This window comes from Odontesthes bonariensis, chromosome 7 (genome assembly GCF_027942865.1).
Source record: "Odontesthes bonariensis isolate fOdoBon6 chromosome 7, fOdoBon6.hap1, whole genome shotgun sequence".
NCBI lineage: Eukaryota > Metazoa > Chordata > Actinopteri > Atheriniformes > Atherinopsidae > Odontesthes > Odontesthes bonariensis.
In genome coordinates this window covers 1,032,501-1,049,918 of record NC_134512.1, presented here as the reverse complement: position 1 = coordinate 1,049,918, position 17,418 = coordinate 1,032,501, and the positions used below count along the sequence as shown (strand labels likewise).

The 17,418-nt window shown below is 41.6% G+C and overlaps 1 protein-coding gene across 1 annotated transcript in view; it reads right to left on the bottom strand.

Annotated features, from left to right (window-relative positions):
• Nucleotides 1–17,418, bottom strand: part of carmil2 (capping protein regulator and myosin 1 linker 2) — a 130,591-nt gene that overhangs the window by 98,878 nt on the left and 14,295 nt on the right. Inside the window, exons 6-10 of the mRNA XM_075469212.1 lie at nucleotides 16,890–16,987; nucleotides 3,524–3,594; nucleotides 3,302–3,375; nucleotides 3,151–3,226; nucleotides 223–311 (exon numbers count right to left, since the gene is read on the bottom strand). Coding sequence (XP_075325327.1) covers nucleotides 223–311; nucleotides 3,151–3,226; nucleotides 3,302–3,375; nucleotides 3,524–3,594; nucleotides 16,890–16,987 — 408 coding nt within the window. The remainder of the gene's footprint in view (nucleotides 1–222; nucleotides 312–3,150; nucleotides 3,227–3,301; nucleotides 3,376–3,523; nucleotides 3,595–16,889; nucleotides 16,988–17,418) is intronic.

Sequence of the window (17,418 nt, the reverse complement as noted above, 5' to 3'; positions counted from 1 at the left end):
GTCTCTTGTTCGCTTCTGGATCCAGTCTGCTCCTCCCCTAACAAGTATTATACAAAATGTTTGTGTTTGAATCAAAATGAAATTCAGGACTATAAACAGAAATGGAGACTTGAACATTAATTCCAAAGCACCTTTCTAGATATTTGCTGTGGGAATCATTTGTTTGCCTGGTTTATCTGCTTTACAGAAGGCTTAAGCATGCAGCCAGTCACACAAACTTACGCTTTCAATCCACAGGCTTCCAGTGAGAGCTCCTGCAGACTGGGAGATCTGGACAGCAGGAACGTCAGCTGCTGCTGGATATCCACTGACTGAGGGCATAGAAACGGAGATAAAACCCAAGAGAAATGTGCTTCCAACTTTCCAAAGAAATGAATGTATTTAAAAAAAAAAAACGGAAAACTTCAGTCAGGACAACGTAAGGATACATCAGTATATTCTCTGTTTAGTTCTATATTCATTTAAGCCTGAGCACTGAAGGCAGTGCAGAGGCCCAAATGAATCTGTAGTATTTATCATTTTGCATATTTCATTCCTAAATTAATTGCTTTTTGGGGGCCTGAACATGCTCAAAAACTGTGAAATTCTGTGAACGCCCCCAACGACTCCACAGCACCACCTTTTGAGGTACCCCTCGAACTGTAGCTCCTGGAACTTCATGAAAAAAAATCCTCTTGGAGTGATGTCCCAAACTTGTCGGCCATTTTAATTCAAAGATGCCATTCTGGCGTCTAACATGCGTTACATTTTAACAAACACTTCCCAGAGATTTAACCATAGATGCCTGAAAATTGGTCCATATAGTTTTAAGGCGTGTGATTAAAACTGATCAAAAGCCAAAAGAGTTTTTGTCAGTGGGAGTGGCAGCTGCTCAAACTTTCCTGTTTCATGGTGAAACAGGAAGTGGATATGTACATCCAATGTATACCAAACATCACATATGATCTGCTCCTCAACACATTTAGACGCCAATATTTTGTCACCCCATAGTGCCATCAACTGGCAACAGGAAGTCACATTTCTCTCTTCGACATTATTCTCCAGACCTACTTCAAATGTGGTCAGAAGACAGATTAACAAGTCGACAACGCTTCCTGTGCAAAACTGGGACTATTTTGTGTGTCTGTGTCGGTGGGGCAAAGGTTGATATCAAGCCGTGACCACAAAAGTCCTAAATTGCTGAGATCTCATCCGAGCTGCACCAAATTGACATTTCTTCCTCGACCTGAACAGAGCTGTATGCCTCTGCCCTGCCAACGCCACAGCGCCACCCACTGACAACAGGAAGGGAAAGTCTTACAGCTTCTCAATGATTTACCCCTGACACTTAAAAGCTGGTAAGAAAAGGGTTAATCCTGTCATGATGGGACCTTATTGAAATTGAGATTTTCATCAATCATATTCATGGTGAATTTTGATGCTTCACCATGAAACAGGAAGTCCTTGTACCTGACACATACAATATTCAGTCGTCACCAGACACTGCATATTTGATGACAGACACACAGTGAACGCAAAAATATGAAAATATTCTGAGGGTGTAGTTTCCCTCTGGAAACCTTAAAAAATTCAGACGCTCCCACTGAGGTCACTGATCTATATCAAATTTGGGACACACGTGTAACCTGGGAAGACATACAAAAAAGCCTCCTGGTGCCACAGTCTAAATCCAACAAGAAGTCAGCTATGTTGATTTAAAGTCTAGTTTTAGCTGCAAGATGGGCCTTTTTTCAGGACTTACATTTGAACAAATTCTTGCAACACATTTGATCATATCTCCTTGAAACTTGGTCACTGTGCGAGTCAACATCTCTCATTAAAAGTTATTAAAAGCTTCTTTTAATAACTTTTCTGAGCAGCTCTACTTTAGCCACACCCACAGAGAACAGGAAGTGTAACTGCTTTACACTTTGTGGTTCTGTTCTCACAGGATTAAGGTTTTACACTTCAAAGTTTGTAAGCATATGCTACATATGTTTCGCCATGAAACAAGAAGTGCTTATTCCTAGCACATACAAAGTCCAATCTTTACCAAGCTTCAGTTGTTGGAGGACAATCTACCCCTAAGCAGATGTGCAAGTTAATATTTTGTCATCTCCATTGGTCCACTCACTTATAAAACGACATTTGGTCGTTGTGTTTAATAAAACTGAAGGGAAATAATACTGAAAATGCTGTTTGCGTACTGCCAATAGCTACTCCACTTTCTGATGTAAATAAAACTGTTTTTGGATGTTCTCTGTTGTTTAAAAATGAATGTTGATTGATCAATCAGCCAGAAACACGGACACGGAAAATATTTCACCCTCACAGTAAAACTTTGTAAAATCCCTTATGTCAGCTGACCATATGAAGTTTCAAAATTTCAAAATTACACTTACTCCTATCATACCTGTCAGGGCCTCATCTGGCACATCTGTCTGATAGTCAATCTTTGAATACAGTCTGCTAGTTCTGTTGACTTGTCGCCCCCCCACATTTTTTCTGTTATGTTTACATTTAGTCATTTAGCATACACTTTTATCCAAGGTGACTGACAAGTTAGGGATGTCATTCAGCCCTCAGTATACAGACATAAGAACCCTGGCTGTGTAACAGTGTAACACCGATACACTGGACCTGAGGGACTACTGCATTGGGCAAAGAGAAGGGGGCCCAGTGCTGCACTCGGGGACACCCCTGTCAAAGGGAAATGGGACATGCATATTTGTCTTGGCTCTAACACTTTGAAAGAATATACAGTAAGTTACGATTCAATCCAGAAGTGTGCTTTTGGAGATCCTCGTCTCTCAGAGTCCAGATTGTATGATGTAGAGGCTTATTGCATCTAAAGCTGCTGAGAGGTCCAGCAGAAAAAGAACCAAGGTCCGACCTGCAGATCCAACTGCCATTAAAGCCTCTGTCTCAAAGGTCGCCTGAAAACATAAGGCCGCAAAGAAGAAATTCAATGTGCACCTACTAAAAATGTGGCCAAACCAGCTTCTACAACACAGAACAAAGAGATTCAGGTTCACACCGAGGGCGTGTGATCTAATTCTCTCATAGGGACTCATCTACTCCCATTCCTTCTTCATAAAAACTTGTTTGCTGTCACGCTAATATAAGAATTGTTTGTTAAACTTTCAAGAGGAAAGGGGAAAAAGAGAGTACCAGTCTGAGTTCTTTGCAGCAGAATTGAGTAAACCACTGGTTGAAGGACAAAGCTGCTACTGCCAAAGCCAAGTCTCTGAGGAGAAGAGAAACAAGAATGTGTTACAAAGGCAAGCTTAGAGTAGATGCAGAAGCTATGTCCATATCTCACCTGCTGTCTAAGTGGCTGAAGTCCTGCAGGTTGAACTTTTTCCACTTGTGTATGTGGTAGATGTTTTCAACATCCTACATAAACAGCCATCATTTATTATGATTGTACATATTAAAAATTGTTTGTGTTCAACAGGATAGAATGACTAACCCAATTCATGGGTAAATGAGTTCTTCTGTAGTTTGACTCAATCAAATATGTGTCATTACAATTAGGACTTACCCACTGAATCTCCTCTTTAAATGGCATCTCATTATAATCACATAGAGCAGCATAAGTATCTGAAAATCCTCCTATGGAAACAACATTCAAACAAAACTCAATATAAAAAAATAGATAGTACACCCTCTGTTATAAAGATTTTCAGGAAAAAACAATAAATCATCTGGTCCTCACCAGGTTAATTAAATTAAATTAAATTAAATTAAATTAAATCCACCCTTAGATGAACAACAACACATGACATATTACATTGTCCCATGTGTTGCCAAGGAGGAAAGACATCAGCAATGATCTCAGAGAAGCAGCTGTTGCTGCCCATCAACCTGGGAAGGGTTATAAGGCCATTTCCAAACTATCTGGAGTCCATCGTTCTACAGAGAGAAAGATTATTCACAAATGGAAAACTTTCAGGACAGCTGTCAATCTTCCCAGGAGTGGACGTCCCAGCAAGGTCACCCCAAGGTCAGAAACCCAAGAGCTACATCTCAGACTCTGCAGGCCTCAGTTAGCATGTTAAAGGTTAAAGGTCACCCCAAGGTTAAAAACCCAAGAGCTACATCTCAGACTCTGCAGGCCTCAGTTAGCATGTTAAAGGTTAAAGGTCACCAAAAGGTTAAAAACCCAAGAGCTACATCTCAGACTCTGCAGGCCTCAGTTAGCATGTTAAAGGTTAAAGGTCACCCCAAGGTTAAAAACCCAAGAGCTACATCTCAGACTCTGCAGGCTTCAGTCAGCATGTTAAATGTTAAAGGTCACCCCAAGGTCAGAAACCCAAGAGCTACATCTCAGACTCTGCAGGCCTCAGTCAGCATGTTAAAGGTTAAAGGTCACCCCAAGGTCAAAAACCCAAGAGCTACATCTCAGACTCTACAGGCCTCAGTTAGCATGTTAAAGGTTAAAGGTCACGGCGCGACATTGGCAGATGTGTGCACTCGGCTCTCCGCTCTGCTCTGTGGAGAACGCGCCGACGGATTATCCTGCTCGGCGACGTTAGCTCGTCGGCTAACGGTAAAGATAGCAGTTCATCCTGCCCGACAACGACGACTTGATCCACGGCGGAAACCCCAGCTTCATCTGCACAGCTATCGTCGCCGCCTGCTAGCTATTATCTTTGCCTATTGACCTCCACCTCTGCTTGCGAGCCTCCACTTCTGCCTTCTAGCCACCGTCTGTGCCTACAGGCCACTGCTGACTTTCCATTACAAGCTGCCATTTTGCCTGTTGGACATTGGCTCTGTATGCTAACTATCATCTTTGCCTGCTGGACACCATCCTAGCTTGCTACGTTGTCACGACTTTCCTGAACTCCAAGAAAAGTGAAAAGAGGACATGACTCATGGTCAGATAAGTACAATGAGACTCGCTCTGATATTGTTCTTGGGTGTTTGCACCTTTGAAAGTGTACCGGGGTCTTCAGAGGGCTCATGCAACAACTTGGCTTACTCCTTTGGGAATTGCTCCAGACCTGTGACCCTCAACGAGACAATTTGCACCCTTTCAGATTTTATTATTTACTGGCACTATTTTAACCAAAAACCAATTGAAAATTTAGTTCGTTTAATGTGCTTGTCTGTCCTAAGGAGCTGTTTTGTGTTAAATGAATCATCTCTTTCACATCTTGCTCAGGCAAGGAAAATTGGATTAGGATCAAATACAAATGGTAAAGGGAAAAGACTTATTCTACTTTTACTTTTAATATCAGGTAATGTACAACCGAACCCAGGTCCAATTACAAACAACATTAACACACCAGAGGAATTCAAAACCAGAACAGGTCTTGGTATAATACATATTAACACTCGCAGTTTATTGCCTAAGATAGACCTGGTTAAAATCTGGATTGAGACTACTAATACGGATGTTTTAGTCTTGTCTGAAACATGGCTAAAAAATTCCATTACAAATAAAAATATTTCCTTGGAAGGTTATAATATTTTTCATTGTGATCGAGTTGGGAAAGGTGGTGGTGTTGCCATTTATGTAAGGAATAACTTCCATGTTACACTTATATCGTCTGTATCCATTCCTAAACAATTCGAATTACTAGCCTTGAAAATTGAATTTGCTAAGGACCAGCATATCACAGTTATAGGGTGTTATCGACCACCTTCTGCTGTCAGTGATGCACTGCCAAATTTGTCCAAATATTTAATTGACCTAAACAAAAATGAATTTGTGTTGTTAGGAGATTTAAATCTAGACTGGTTGAAAGCATCCTCAGATAGCCTAAAAACTGTCTGTGACTCTTTAAATATTACCCAGTTAATAAATTATCCCACCCGACTTAACAACAAATGCCCTCAAAATTCATCACTTCTTGATTTAATTATGACAAATGCTCCGCATAAATATATAGGAATAGGAGTTTTTGCAAATGACCTTAGTGATCATTGCGCTGTAGGCACAGTTAGAAATCTCAAGTTACCTAAACCTAAACCACGTATCTTAACCATAAGAGATTTAAAACGCTTAAATGATCAAGCTTTTGTTCATGACTTGCAATTTTTTAACTGGAATAGAATCTCTCTTTTTGACAATGTTGACCTTGCCTGGCAGTATTTCTATGAAGAGTTTTTAAGACTAATAAATAAACATGCTCCCATACGTAAAATCAGGGTGAAGGGACAAAATAATCCATGGTTTTCCCCAGATATTGGGGCACTCCTTAAACAAAGAAATGCAGCTTGGGCCACAGCAAGGAAATACAATACTGAGGAGAGCTGGCTCTGTTTCAGGAAATTGCGGAATAGGTGTACATCATTAATTAAGAAAGCAAAGTCAAACTATTTTCTTGCAGAAATGACAAAAAATTTAAATGATCAAAGAAATTTTGGAAAACAGTGAAATTGGCTACTGAACAAGCGCCTCAGAGTGATTTTCCAAATTTTGTTTGGGACAAAAGTAAAATGGTGTCTGATAAATTAGCAATTTTAAATTATTTTAATGATCATTTTATCTCTGTTGGTTCTCTATTCGATGATTTAAATTCATCTGGTGTGAATATAAATACTGATGAACAGTTTTTGAAAAATCATTGTAATGTCACCACTTTCGATTTTTCCCCTATTTGTGCAGCCGAGGTTCTCAGAGAATTGAAAAATTTAGACATAAAGAAATCAGCAGGGCCAGACAATCTGGATCCTTTTTTTCTAAAATTAGCTGCTGAATTTATAGCGGAGCCATTGTCTCATATTTATAATTTAAGTCTAAACTCAAATAAAATCCCTAATGTCTGGAAATCAGCATTTGTTGTGCCTCTATTTAAAGGTGGAGAATCATCACAGGCAAACAATTACAGACCAATTTCTAAACTGTGTATCCTTGCTAAAATTCTTGAGAAATTAGTTGCAGATCAATTAAAGACTTTTTTAGATTGCAATTGTGTTTTACAAACTGCACAATCTGGATTTCGGAAAAAACATAGTACTGTTACTGCCACTTTAAAGGTTATAAATGACTTAATTCAGGCTCTTGATAACAAAAAGCATTGCGTCGCTCTATTTATTGATTTATCAAAGGCATTTGACACAGTAAATCACACGCTTTTAATTGATATTTTACACAAAATCGGGCTCTCACATCAAGCTATCATGTGGGTTGCTGATTACCTGTCAAATAGAACCCAGAAAGTTCAACTGGGCGGCTTCAATTCTTCTATTTGTACGATTTTAAATGGTGTCCCACAGGGCTCAGTTCTTGGGCCACTTTTATTCTCTATTTATATAAATAACTTGTGTGAAAATCTGTCAAATGCTTTTTATCATTTTTATGCCGACGACTTGGTAATTTACTGCTATGCTACATCACTGGCACAGGCAATTCAGCATTTAATGTAGTTCAAACCCGCTTACAAACGCTGAAGTTGGTCCTGAATGTGGAAAAAACAAAAGCAATGTTTTTTTCACATTCTAAAAAAATAACAGATGTTCCCCCATTGCTCACCACTACAGCAGGAACACAAATTGAGTTTGTCAGTAATTATAAATATCTTGGCTTTATTTTAGATAAAGAGCTTTCTTTTAAAAGTCATATAGCAAATTTGTGTCGTACACTGAAGATGAAGATTGGGTTTTATTACCGAAATGGGTCCTGTTTTTTTCTTAAAGCTAGAAGTAAATTGGTAGCTGCAACATTTCTGCCGCTCCTGGACTACGGCGATGTTTTATATATGAATGCTTCGACCAAATGTCTTCAATCATTAAATACTGTTTATCATTGTGCTTTAAGATTTGTAACCGGTTGTAGACGTCTCACACATCATTGTGATTTGTATGCTAAAGCTGAATGGCCTCCTCTAAGTGTACGGAGAAACAATCATTTGTTGATCCTGATTTATAAATCTCTGCTTGGCTTGGCACCAGCATACTTACACTCTCTTTTAACTAGATCTGTTAATTCCCATTCTTTACGTTCCAATAACATCTTTCGTTTGCATGTTCCACGCTTCCGAACTGAAAAAGGGAAGCAAGCTTTCAGTGTGATGGCTCCCACTGTCTGGAATCAGCTACAGTCTGAAATCAAGATGACTGAATGGATTTCACTCGATTTATTTCGAGCGATTCTAAAAAACAGGCAACGAGATTCTTTTAAACAGTGTCATTGTTTTTAAATTGTTTTATACTGTTTTATCTCTGTGTATATGTATGTATTAATTTTAATTTTTGTAACCAGGTTGATATGTCCTGCAGATTACTGCCCAGGTCCCCCTTGAAAATGAGATTTCGATCTCAATGGGGTTCACCTGGTTAAATAAAATATGAAAAAAAAAAAAAGAAAAAAAAAGGTCAGAAACCCAAGAGCTACATCTCAGACTCTGCAGGCCTCAGTTAGCATGTTAAAGGTTAAAGGTCATGCCAAGGTCAGAAACCAAAGAGCTACATCTCAGACTCTACAGGCCTCAGTCAGCATGTTAAAGGTTAAAGGTTAAAGGTCACCCCAAGGTCAAAAACCCAAGAGCTACATCTCAGACTCTACAGGCCTCAGTTAGCATGTTAAAGGTTAAAGGTCACCCCAAGGTCAGAAACCCAAGAGCTACATCTCAGACTCTGCAGGCCTCAGTCAGCATGTTAAAGGATAACGGTTAAAGGTCACCCCAAGGTCAGAAACCCAAGAGCTACATCTCAGACTCTACAAGCCTCAGTTAGCATGTTAAAGGTTAAAGGTCAAACCAAGGTTAAAAACCCAAGAGCTACGTCTCAGACTCTACAGGCCTCAGTCAGCATGTTAAAGGTTAAAGGTCACCCCAAGGTCAGAAACCCAAGAGCTACATCTCAGACTCTACAGGCCTCAGTTAGCATGTTAAAGGTTAAAGGTCACCCCAAGGTTAAAAACCCAAGAGCTACGTCTCAGACTCTACAGGCCTTAGTCAGCATGTTAAAGGTTAAAGGTCACCCCAAGGTCAGAAACCCAAGAGCTACGTCTCAGACTCTACAGGTCTCAGTTAGCATGTTAAAGGTTAAAGGTCACCCCAAGGTCAGAAACCCAAGAGCTACATCTCAGACTCTACAGGCCTCAGTTAGCATGTTAAAGGTTAAAGGTCACCCCAAGGTTACAAACCCAAGAGCTACATCTCAGACTCTGCAGGCCTCAGTTAGCATGTTAAAGGTTAAAGGTTAAAGGTCACCCCAAGGTCAGAAACCCAAGAGCTACATCTCAGACTCTACAGGCCTCAGTTAGCATGTTAAAGGTTAAAGGTCACCCCAAGGTCAGAAACCCAAGAGCTACATCTCAGACTCTGCAGCCCTCAGTCAGCATGTTAAAGGTTAAAGGTTAAACGTCACCCCAAGGTCAGAAACCCAAGAGCTACATCTCAGACTCTACAGGCCTCAGTTAGCATGTTAAAGGTTAAAGGTCACCCCAAGGTCAGAAACCCAAGAGCTACATCTCAGACTCTGCAGGCCTCAGTTAGCATGTTAAAGGTTAAAGGTCAACCCAAGGTCAGAAACCCAAGAGCTACATCTCAGACTCTGCAGGCCTCAGTTAGCATGTTAAAGGTTAAAGGTCACGCCAAGGTCAGAAACCCAAGAGCTAAATCTCAGACTCTACAGGCCTCAGTCAGCATGTTAAAGGTTAAAGGTTAAAGGTCACCCCAAGGTCAAAAACCCAAGAGCTACATCTCAGACTCTAAAGGCCTCAGTTAGCATGTTAAAGGTTAAAGGTCACGCCAAGGTCAGAAACCCAAGAGCTACATCTCAGACTCTGCAGGCCTCAGTCAGCATGTTAAAGGTTAAAGGTCACCCCAAGGTCAGAAACCCAAGAGCTACATCTCAGACTCTGCAGGCCTCAGTCAGCATGTTAAAGGATAACAGTTAAAGGTCACCCCAAGGTCAGAAACCCAAGAGCTACATCTCAGACTCTACAGGCCTCAGTTAGCATGTTAAAGGTTAAAGGTCACACCAAGGTTAAAAACCCAAGAGCTACGTCTCAGACTCTACAGGCCTCAGTCAGCATGTTAAAGGTTAAAGGTCACACCAAGGTTAAAAACCCAAGAGCTACATCTCAGACTCTGCAGGCCTCAGTTAGCATGTTAAAGGTTAAAGGTCACGCCAAGGTCAGAAACACAAGAGCTACATCTCAGACTCTGCAGGCCTCAGTTAGCATGTTAAAGGTTAAAGGTCAACCCAAGGTCAGAAACCCAAGAGCTACATCTCAGACTCTACAGGCCTCAGTTAGCATGTTAAAGGTTAAAGGTCACCCCAAGGTTAAAAACCCAAGAGCTACGTCTCAGACTCTACAGGCCTCAGTTAGCATGTTAAAGGTTAAAGGTCACCCCAAGGTCAGAAACCCAAGAGCTACGTCTCAGACTCTACAGGCCTCAGTTAGCATGTTAAAGGTTAAAGGTCACCCCAAGGTCAGAAACCCAAGAGCTACATCTCAGACTCTACAGGCCTCAGTTAGCATGTTAAAGGTTAAAGGTCACCCCAAGGTTACAAACCCAAGAGCTACGTCTCAGACTCTACAGGCCTCAGTCAGCATGTTAAAGGTTAAAGGTTAAAGGTCACCCCAAGGTCAAAAACCCAAGAGCTACATCTCAGACTCTACAGGCCTCAGTTAGCATGTTAAAGGTTAAAGGTCACCCCAAGGTCAGAAACCCAAGAGCTACATCTCAGACTCTGCAGGCCTCAGTTAGCATGTTAAAGGTTAAAGGTCACCCCAAGGTCAGAAACCCAAGAGCTACATCTCAGACTCTGCAGGCCTCAGTCAGCATGTTAAAGGATAACGGTTAAAGGTCACTCCAAGGTCAGAAACCCAAGAGCTACATCTCAGACTCTACAGGCCTCAGTTAGCATGTTAAAGGTTAAAGGTCACGCCAAGGTCAGAAACCCAGGAGCTACATCTCAGACTCTGCAGGCCTCAGTTAGCATGTTAAAGGTTAAAGGTTAAAGGTCACCCCAAGGTCAAAAACCCAAGAGCTACATCTCAGACTCTACAGGCCTCAGTTAGCATGTTAAAGGTTAAAGGTCACCCCAAGGTCAGAAACCCAAGAGCTACATCTCAGACTCTGCAGGCCTCAGTTAGCATGTTAAAGGTTAAAGGTAACCCCAAGGTCAGAAACCCAAGAGCTACATCTCAGACTCTGCAGGCCTCAGTCAGCATGTTAAAGGTTAAAGGTTAAAGGTCACCCCAAGGTCAGAAACCCAAGATCTACATCTCAGACTCTACAGGCCTCAGTTAGCATGTTAAAGGTTAAAGGTCACCCCAAGGTTAAAAACCCAAGAGCTACATCTCAGACTCTGCAGGCCTCAGTTAGCATGTTAAAGGTTAAAGGTCACACCAAGGTTAAAAACCCAAGAGCTACATCTCAGACTCTACAGGCCTCAGTCAGCATGTTAAAGGTTAAAGGTCACCCCAAGGTTAAAAACCCAAGAGCTACATCTCAGACTCTGCAGGCCTCAGTTAGCATGTTAAAGGTTAAAGGTCACACCAATTTCAGAAACCCAAGAGCTACATCTCAGACTCTGCAGGCCTCAGTCAGCATGTTAAAGGTTAGAGGTTAAAGGTCACCCCAAGGTCAGAAACCCAAGAGCTACATCTCAGACTCTGCAGGCCTCAGTTAGCATGTTAAAGGTTAAAGGTCACCCCAAGGTCAGAAACCCAAGAGCTACATCTCAGACTCTACAGGCCTCAGTTAGCATGTTAAAGGTTAAAGGTCACGCCAAGGTCAGAAACCCAAGAGCTACATCTCAGACTCTGCAGGCCTCAGTCAGCATGTTAAAGGTTAAAGGTTAAAGGTCACCCCAAGGTCAGAAACCCAAGAGCTACATCTCAGACTCTACAGGCCTCAGTTAGCATGTTAAAGGTTAAAGGTCACCCCAAGGTTAAAAACCCAAGAGCTACATCTCAGACTCTGCAGGTCTCAGTTAGCATGTTAAAGGTTAAAGGTCACACCAAGGTTAAAAACCCAAGAGCTACATCTCAGACTCTACAGGCCTCAGTCAGCATGTTAAAGGTTAAAGGTCACCCCAAGGTCAGAAACCCAAGAGCTACATCTCAGACTCTACAGGCCTCAGTTATCATGTTAAAGGTTAAAGGTCACCCCAAGGTTAAAAACCCAAGAGCTACGTCTCAGACTCTACAGGCCTCAGTCAGCATGTTAAAGGTTAAAGGTCACCCCAAGGTTAAAAACCCAAGAGCCACATCTCAGACTCTGCAGGCCTCAGTTAGCATGTTAAAGGTTAAAGGTCACGCCAAGGTCAGAAACCCAAAAGCTACATCTCAGACTCTGCAGGCCTCAGTCAGCATGTTAAAGGTTAAAGGTCACCCCAAGGTCAGAAACCCAAGAGCTACATCTCAGACTTTGCAGGCCTCAGTAAGCATGTCAAAAGTTAAAGGTCATGACAGCACAGTTAGAAACAGACTTAACAATTATGGCTTGTTTGTAGAAAGCCTCTTCTCTCTAAACAGAACATGGCAGCACAGCTTAGGTTTGCAAAGCTGCACGTGCAGCTTGTGGGGAAAAGGGATCATGCACTTAAAACTGCCCTAAAAAGTAAATTTGACAGTGATTACAGGAGATTTAAAGGTCTGAGGAATAAAGTTATAAGCATGCTTCGTAAATCTAAAGCAAACTATTTTATTGGCCTTATTAAGCAGGCAAGAGGTAATGGCCAAAAAATATGGAAACACCTAAATACAATGTCAAGGAAAGAAACAAAAGGAAACCACCTAGTAGAGTTAAACATAAATGACAATATCTCAAGAGATGACAGTGAAATTGCACTGGCTTTTAACACCTTTTTTAAGGAGTCTGTTGAACAATTAGCAACAACTTTTGGTCATCGGAATGTACTTATCTCCCCACCTAACTACGAACACCGAGTTTTTAATCTCCAAGAAATAAATGAAGAAGAGATAAATAAAATTGTAATTAATCTTAAAGGGTCTAAGACTCAAGACATATATGGTTTTGACTCCTCCATGTTTAAGAATAATGCACATGCACTCTGCAAACCCATTACACACCTGGTAAATATGTCCATCAATCAGTGTCTGTTTCCTGATGTATGGAAAAAAGCTGTGATTATACCTATTTTTAAAACCGGGGAGACTACTGACGTGGCAAACTACAGGCCAATAAGTATACTCCCTATCATCTCCAAGGTGGTTGAGAGGGTTGTTACACAACAACTCACCAACCATCTTAGTCTGTACCACGTTCCACTGCATGCAATGCAATTTGGGTTCAGGGCAAATCACTCCACAGATACTGCTCTCTGCTACTTTGTGGAAGAATTGAAATCTAAGCTAGATAAGGGTGGGGTAGTTGCAGCAATTTTCCTGGATTTGAAAAAAGCCTTTGACACTGTAAACCATAATGTTTTAGTTTCTAAACTGTCATCACATAACATCTCTGCTGACACGATTAAATGGTTTACATCATACCTATCAAGAAGGAAGAATTGCACCAGAATAAATGATGTACTCTCCACTGAAAATACCTGTTCGTTAGGGGTGCCCCAGGGCTCTATCCTGGGCCCTCTATTGTTCAGTATATATATATATAAATGATCTCCCCTTAGTGTGTCCTGATGTTAACATTCAAATGTATGCTGATGACACAGTGTTATATGCACATGCAAAATCTAAACAGCAAGCAGCAGACAAACTGAATGGAGCACTGAGTAAAATAGCTGACTGGCTAGATTACTCTTGTCTGACACTGAATACATCAAAAACTGTTTGTATGTACTTCTCTTCATGTAAAAACAGGAGTCAAGAGCCAGACATATTTGTTAAAGGTGAAAGGCTCAATGTAGTAGATTATTTTAAATATTTAGGGGTCATTGTTGACTCTCATTTAACTTTTAAAAAACATATTAAAAAGGTAAATGGTCGAGTGAAAAGGAATCTCCTAAATTTTAAGGTAATTAGGAATCAGATGACAACAGAGGAAGCTAAACTTTATTTTCATGCTATGATTTTAACGCATATCTCATATTGCTTAACCACCTGGTCTAAAGCAAATACAACTGCCATGTCACTGATCTACAAATCTTAAAAACAGGCACTGAAAATCCTGGACAAAAAATCCAACACTTACCATCACTGTACTATCATACAGAAGTATGGTTTATTTAGTCTAGACTATTTTATTTCTTTTTCAAACTGCTGTCTATTTTTTAAATTATAAATGATCTTGCTCCCCCTCCCCTTAAGCAATTTGTGAGTCTGCGCAGACCCACAACTAATACAATAGCTACAAGAGCATCATCTAGAGGGGACTGCATAAGTGGGTTCAGAAAATCCACTTTTGGACAAAGTGCCTTCTCAGTAAAGACATCAGGGCTGTGGAATAGCATCCCTGTTGGTATCAGGGAAAGCACCACACTTAGTAATTTTAAATCAGGTCTTAAGAAATGGCTAAAAGCAGGACAGCACTGTGGACATTTTTAGTCACTGATTTTGTGTACTTGTGTTTACTTTATCATATATCATGTTTTTGTTTCGTTAGTTTATTTTAAAATTGTGTTTGCCTACTTGTCATGCAAAATATTGTAGGCCTATTCTGCATATAGTCTCACCCAATATTGTATTTTGTTGTTATATTTTTGTATTATTATTAATTTTAATCTTTTTTTTTAATTTAACATCAATTCCTGTCCAGGGACTACAGATGAAAATTAGCCTTGTGGCTATAATCTGGCTCAATTGTATGTTGTGCACTGTCCCTATTAAATAAACATTAAACTAATATGACGTGAAACATGCAAACTCCACACAGAGACAATCCAGCTGAGATTTGAACCAGGAACCTTCTTGCTGTGATGTGACACTGCTAACCACCACACCACCGTGCCACCTGCTGTGCAGAAACCAGTGCTGCAAACCTCAATGAGCTGAAGAGTGGGCCGAGATTCCTCCTCAACCATGAGAGAGACTGATAACGTCCCACAGGAAACCATTACTTCAGCTCACTGCTGCTACCAGCTGCTGGATCAGGGGTTCACTTAGTTTCTCACTCACTGCTGCTACCAGCTGCTGGATCAGGGGTTCACTTAGTTTTTCACTCACTGTTGCTACCAGCTTCTGGATCAGGGGTTCACTTAGTTTCTCACACACTGCTGCTACCAGCTGCAGGATCAGGGGTTCACTTAGTTTCTCACTCACTGCTGCTACCAGCTGCTGGATCAGGGGTTCACTTAGTTTCTCACTCACTGCTGCTACCAGCTGCTGGATCAGGGGTTCACTTAGCTTCTCACTCACTGCTTCTACCAGCTGCTGGATCAGGGGTTCACTTAGTTTCTCACACACTGCTGCTACCAGCTGCTGGATCAGGGGTTCACTTAGCTTCTCACTGCTGCTACCAGCTGCTGGATCAGGGGTTCACTTAGTTTCTCACTCACTGCTTCTACCAGCTGCTGGATCAGAGGTTCACTTAGTTTCTCACTGCTGCTACCAGCTGCTGGATCAGGGGTTCACTTAGTTTCTCACTCACTGCTTCTACCAGCTGCTGGATCAGGGGTTCACTTAGTTTCTCACTGCTGCTACCAGCTGCTGGATCAGGGGTTCACTTAGTTTCTCACTCACTGCTTCTACCAGCTGCTGGATCAGGGGTTCACTTAGTTTCTCACACACTGCTGCTACCAGCTGCTGGATCAGGGGTTCACTTAGTTTCTCATTCACTGCTGCTACCAGCTGCTGGATCAGGGGTTCACTTAGTTTCTCACACACGGCTGCTACCAGCTGCTGGATCAGGGGTTCACTTTGTTTCTCATACACTGCTGCTACCAGCTGCTGGATTAGGGGTTCACTTAGTTTCTCACACACTGCTTCTACCAGCTGCTGGATCAGGGGTTCACTTAGTTTCTCACTGCTGCTACCAGCTGCTGGATCAGGGGTTCACTTAGTTTCTCACTCACTGCTGCTACCAGCTGCTGGATCAGGGGTTCACTTAGTTTCTCACTCACTGCTTCTACCAGCTGCTGGATCAGGGGTTCACTTAGTTTCTCACTCACTGCTGATACCAGCTGCTGGATCAGGGGTTCACTTAGTTTCTCACACACTGCTGCTACCAGCTGCTGGATCAGGGGTTCACTTAGTTTCTCACACACTGCTGCTACCAGCTGCTGGATCAGGGGTTCACTTAGTTTCTCACACACTGTTTCTACAAGCTGCTGGATCAGGGGTTCACTTAGTTTCTCACTCACTGCTGCGACCAAATTGTTGGATCAGGGGTTCACTTAGTTTCTCACTCACTGCTGCTACCAGCTGCTGGATCAGGGGTTCACTTAGTTTCTCACACACTGCTTCTACCAGCTGCTGGATCAGGGGTTCACTTAGTTTCTCACTCACTGCTGATACCAGCTGCTGGATCAGGGGTTCACTTAGTTTCTCACTCACTGCTGGTACCAGCTGCTGGATCAGGGGTTCACTTAGTTTCTCACTCACTGCTGCTACCAGCTGCTGGATCAGGGGTTCACTTAGTTTCTCACTCACTGCTGGTACCAGCTGCTGGATCAGGGGTTCACTTAGTTTCTCACACACTGCTTCAGTTTTTGATGGCACAGTGTGATATGTCATGTGTTGCTGTTCATTTGAGGATGGATTTAATGAATTTTAGGATGTGATAATGACCAGCTGTTTTTGTTGTCCTGATGCATAAAACCTCAGAACTGGAAGAGGGTGGAATTATCTTTTCTGTACATGAATGAAGGTGATCTGTTGTTAAAAAGTGATGGAATAAAAAACTTTAAGTGGATACAAAGCAAATGTTCACCAGACAAAGTGTCAGATAGTGATGATCAGCTCAGTGGACCACAGTCAAAAAGCAAACAAACTTTATCAGCGTATGACAAATACAGTGGCTCCTTACCAGTTTACATGACTGATCATATATCCCATCAACTGTAAAATGAAAGGAGCATACCACAGGGACCGGGCTGATTGTTGAGCTGCTCCTCTATCACACCAGTCAGAGTGAGGAGTCTCTCCTGGAGATCTGGAGAAACTGTTTTCAACAGCTTTCTGAAGATTAAAAAGCCAGAAATGCATTATGTAAGGTGACACAATAAGTCAGACCAATAGCCTGTAACCAGGTTATTCTTTGCCCTAACTACACGCAGCCATTACCATATTAGCAGGGGCACATTATATTGCTAACATTTAGCAGGTACTGATAAGTGTTAGTAGTTTAGCATATTAGCTTGCATTTTGCTGCCTTTAAACAGTGGAACACAAAGGCCTGTGGTTCTCTTATCAACTCATTTGTGCTCTATGGCAAGTTTTAAAGGTCAGTGCTGTTTGATCACTTCAATTTTAGTCCTATGTAGTGTTACAGAGGACATGCAGCCGATGATAGCACATTTCCCTGTTGATGCTACCTGTTTATGTTCCATGCTAATGCTCTGCCAGGAGCGAACTTTCCTGCCACCAGTAAAGGAACTTGTAGATTGGTG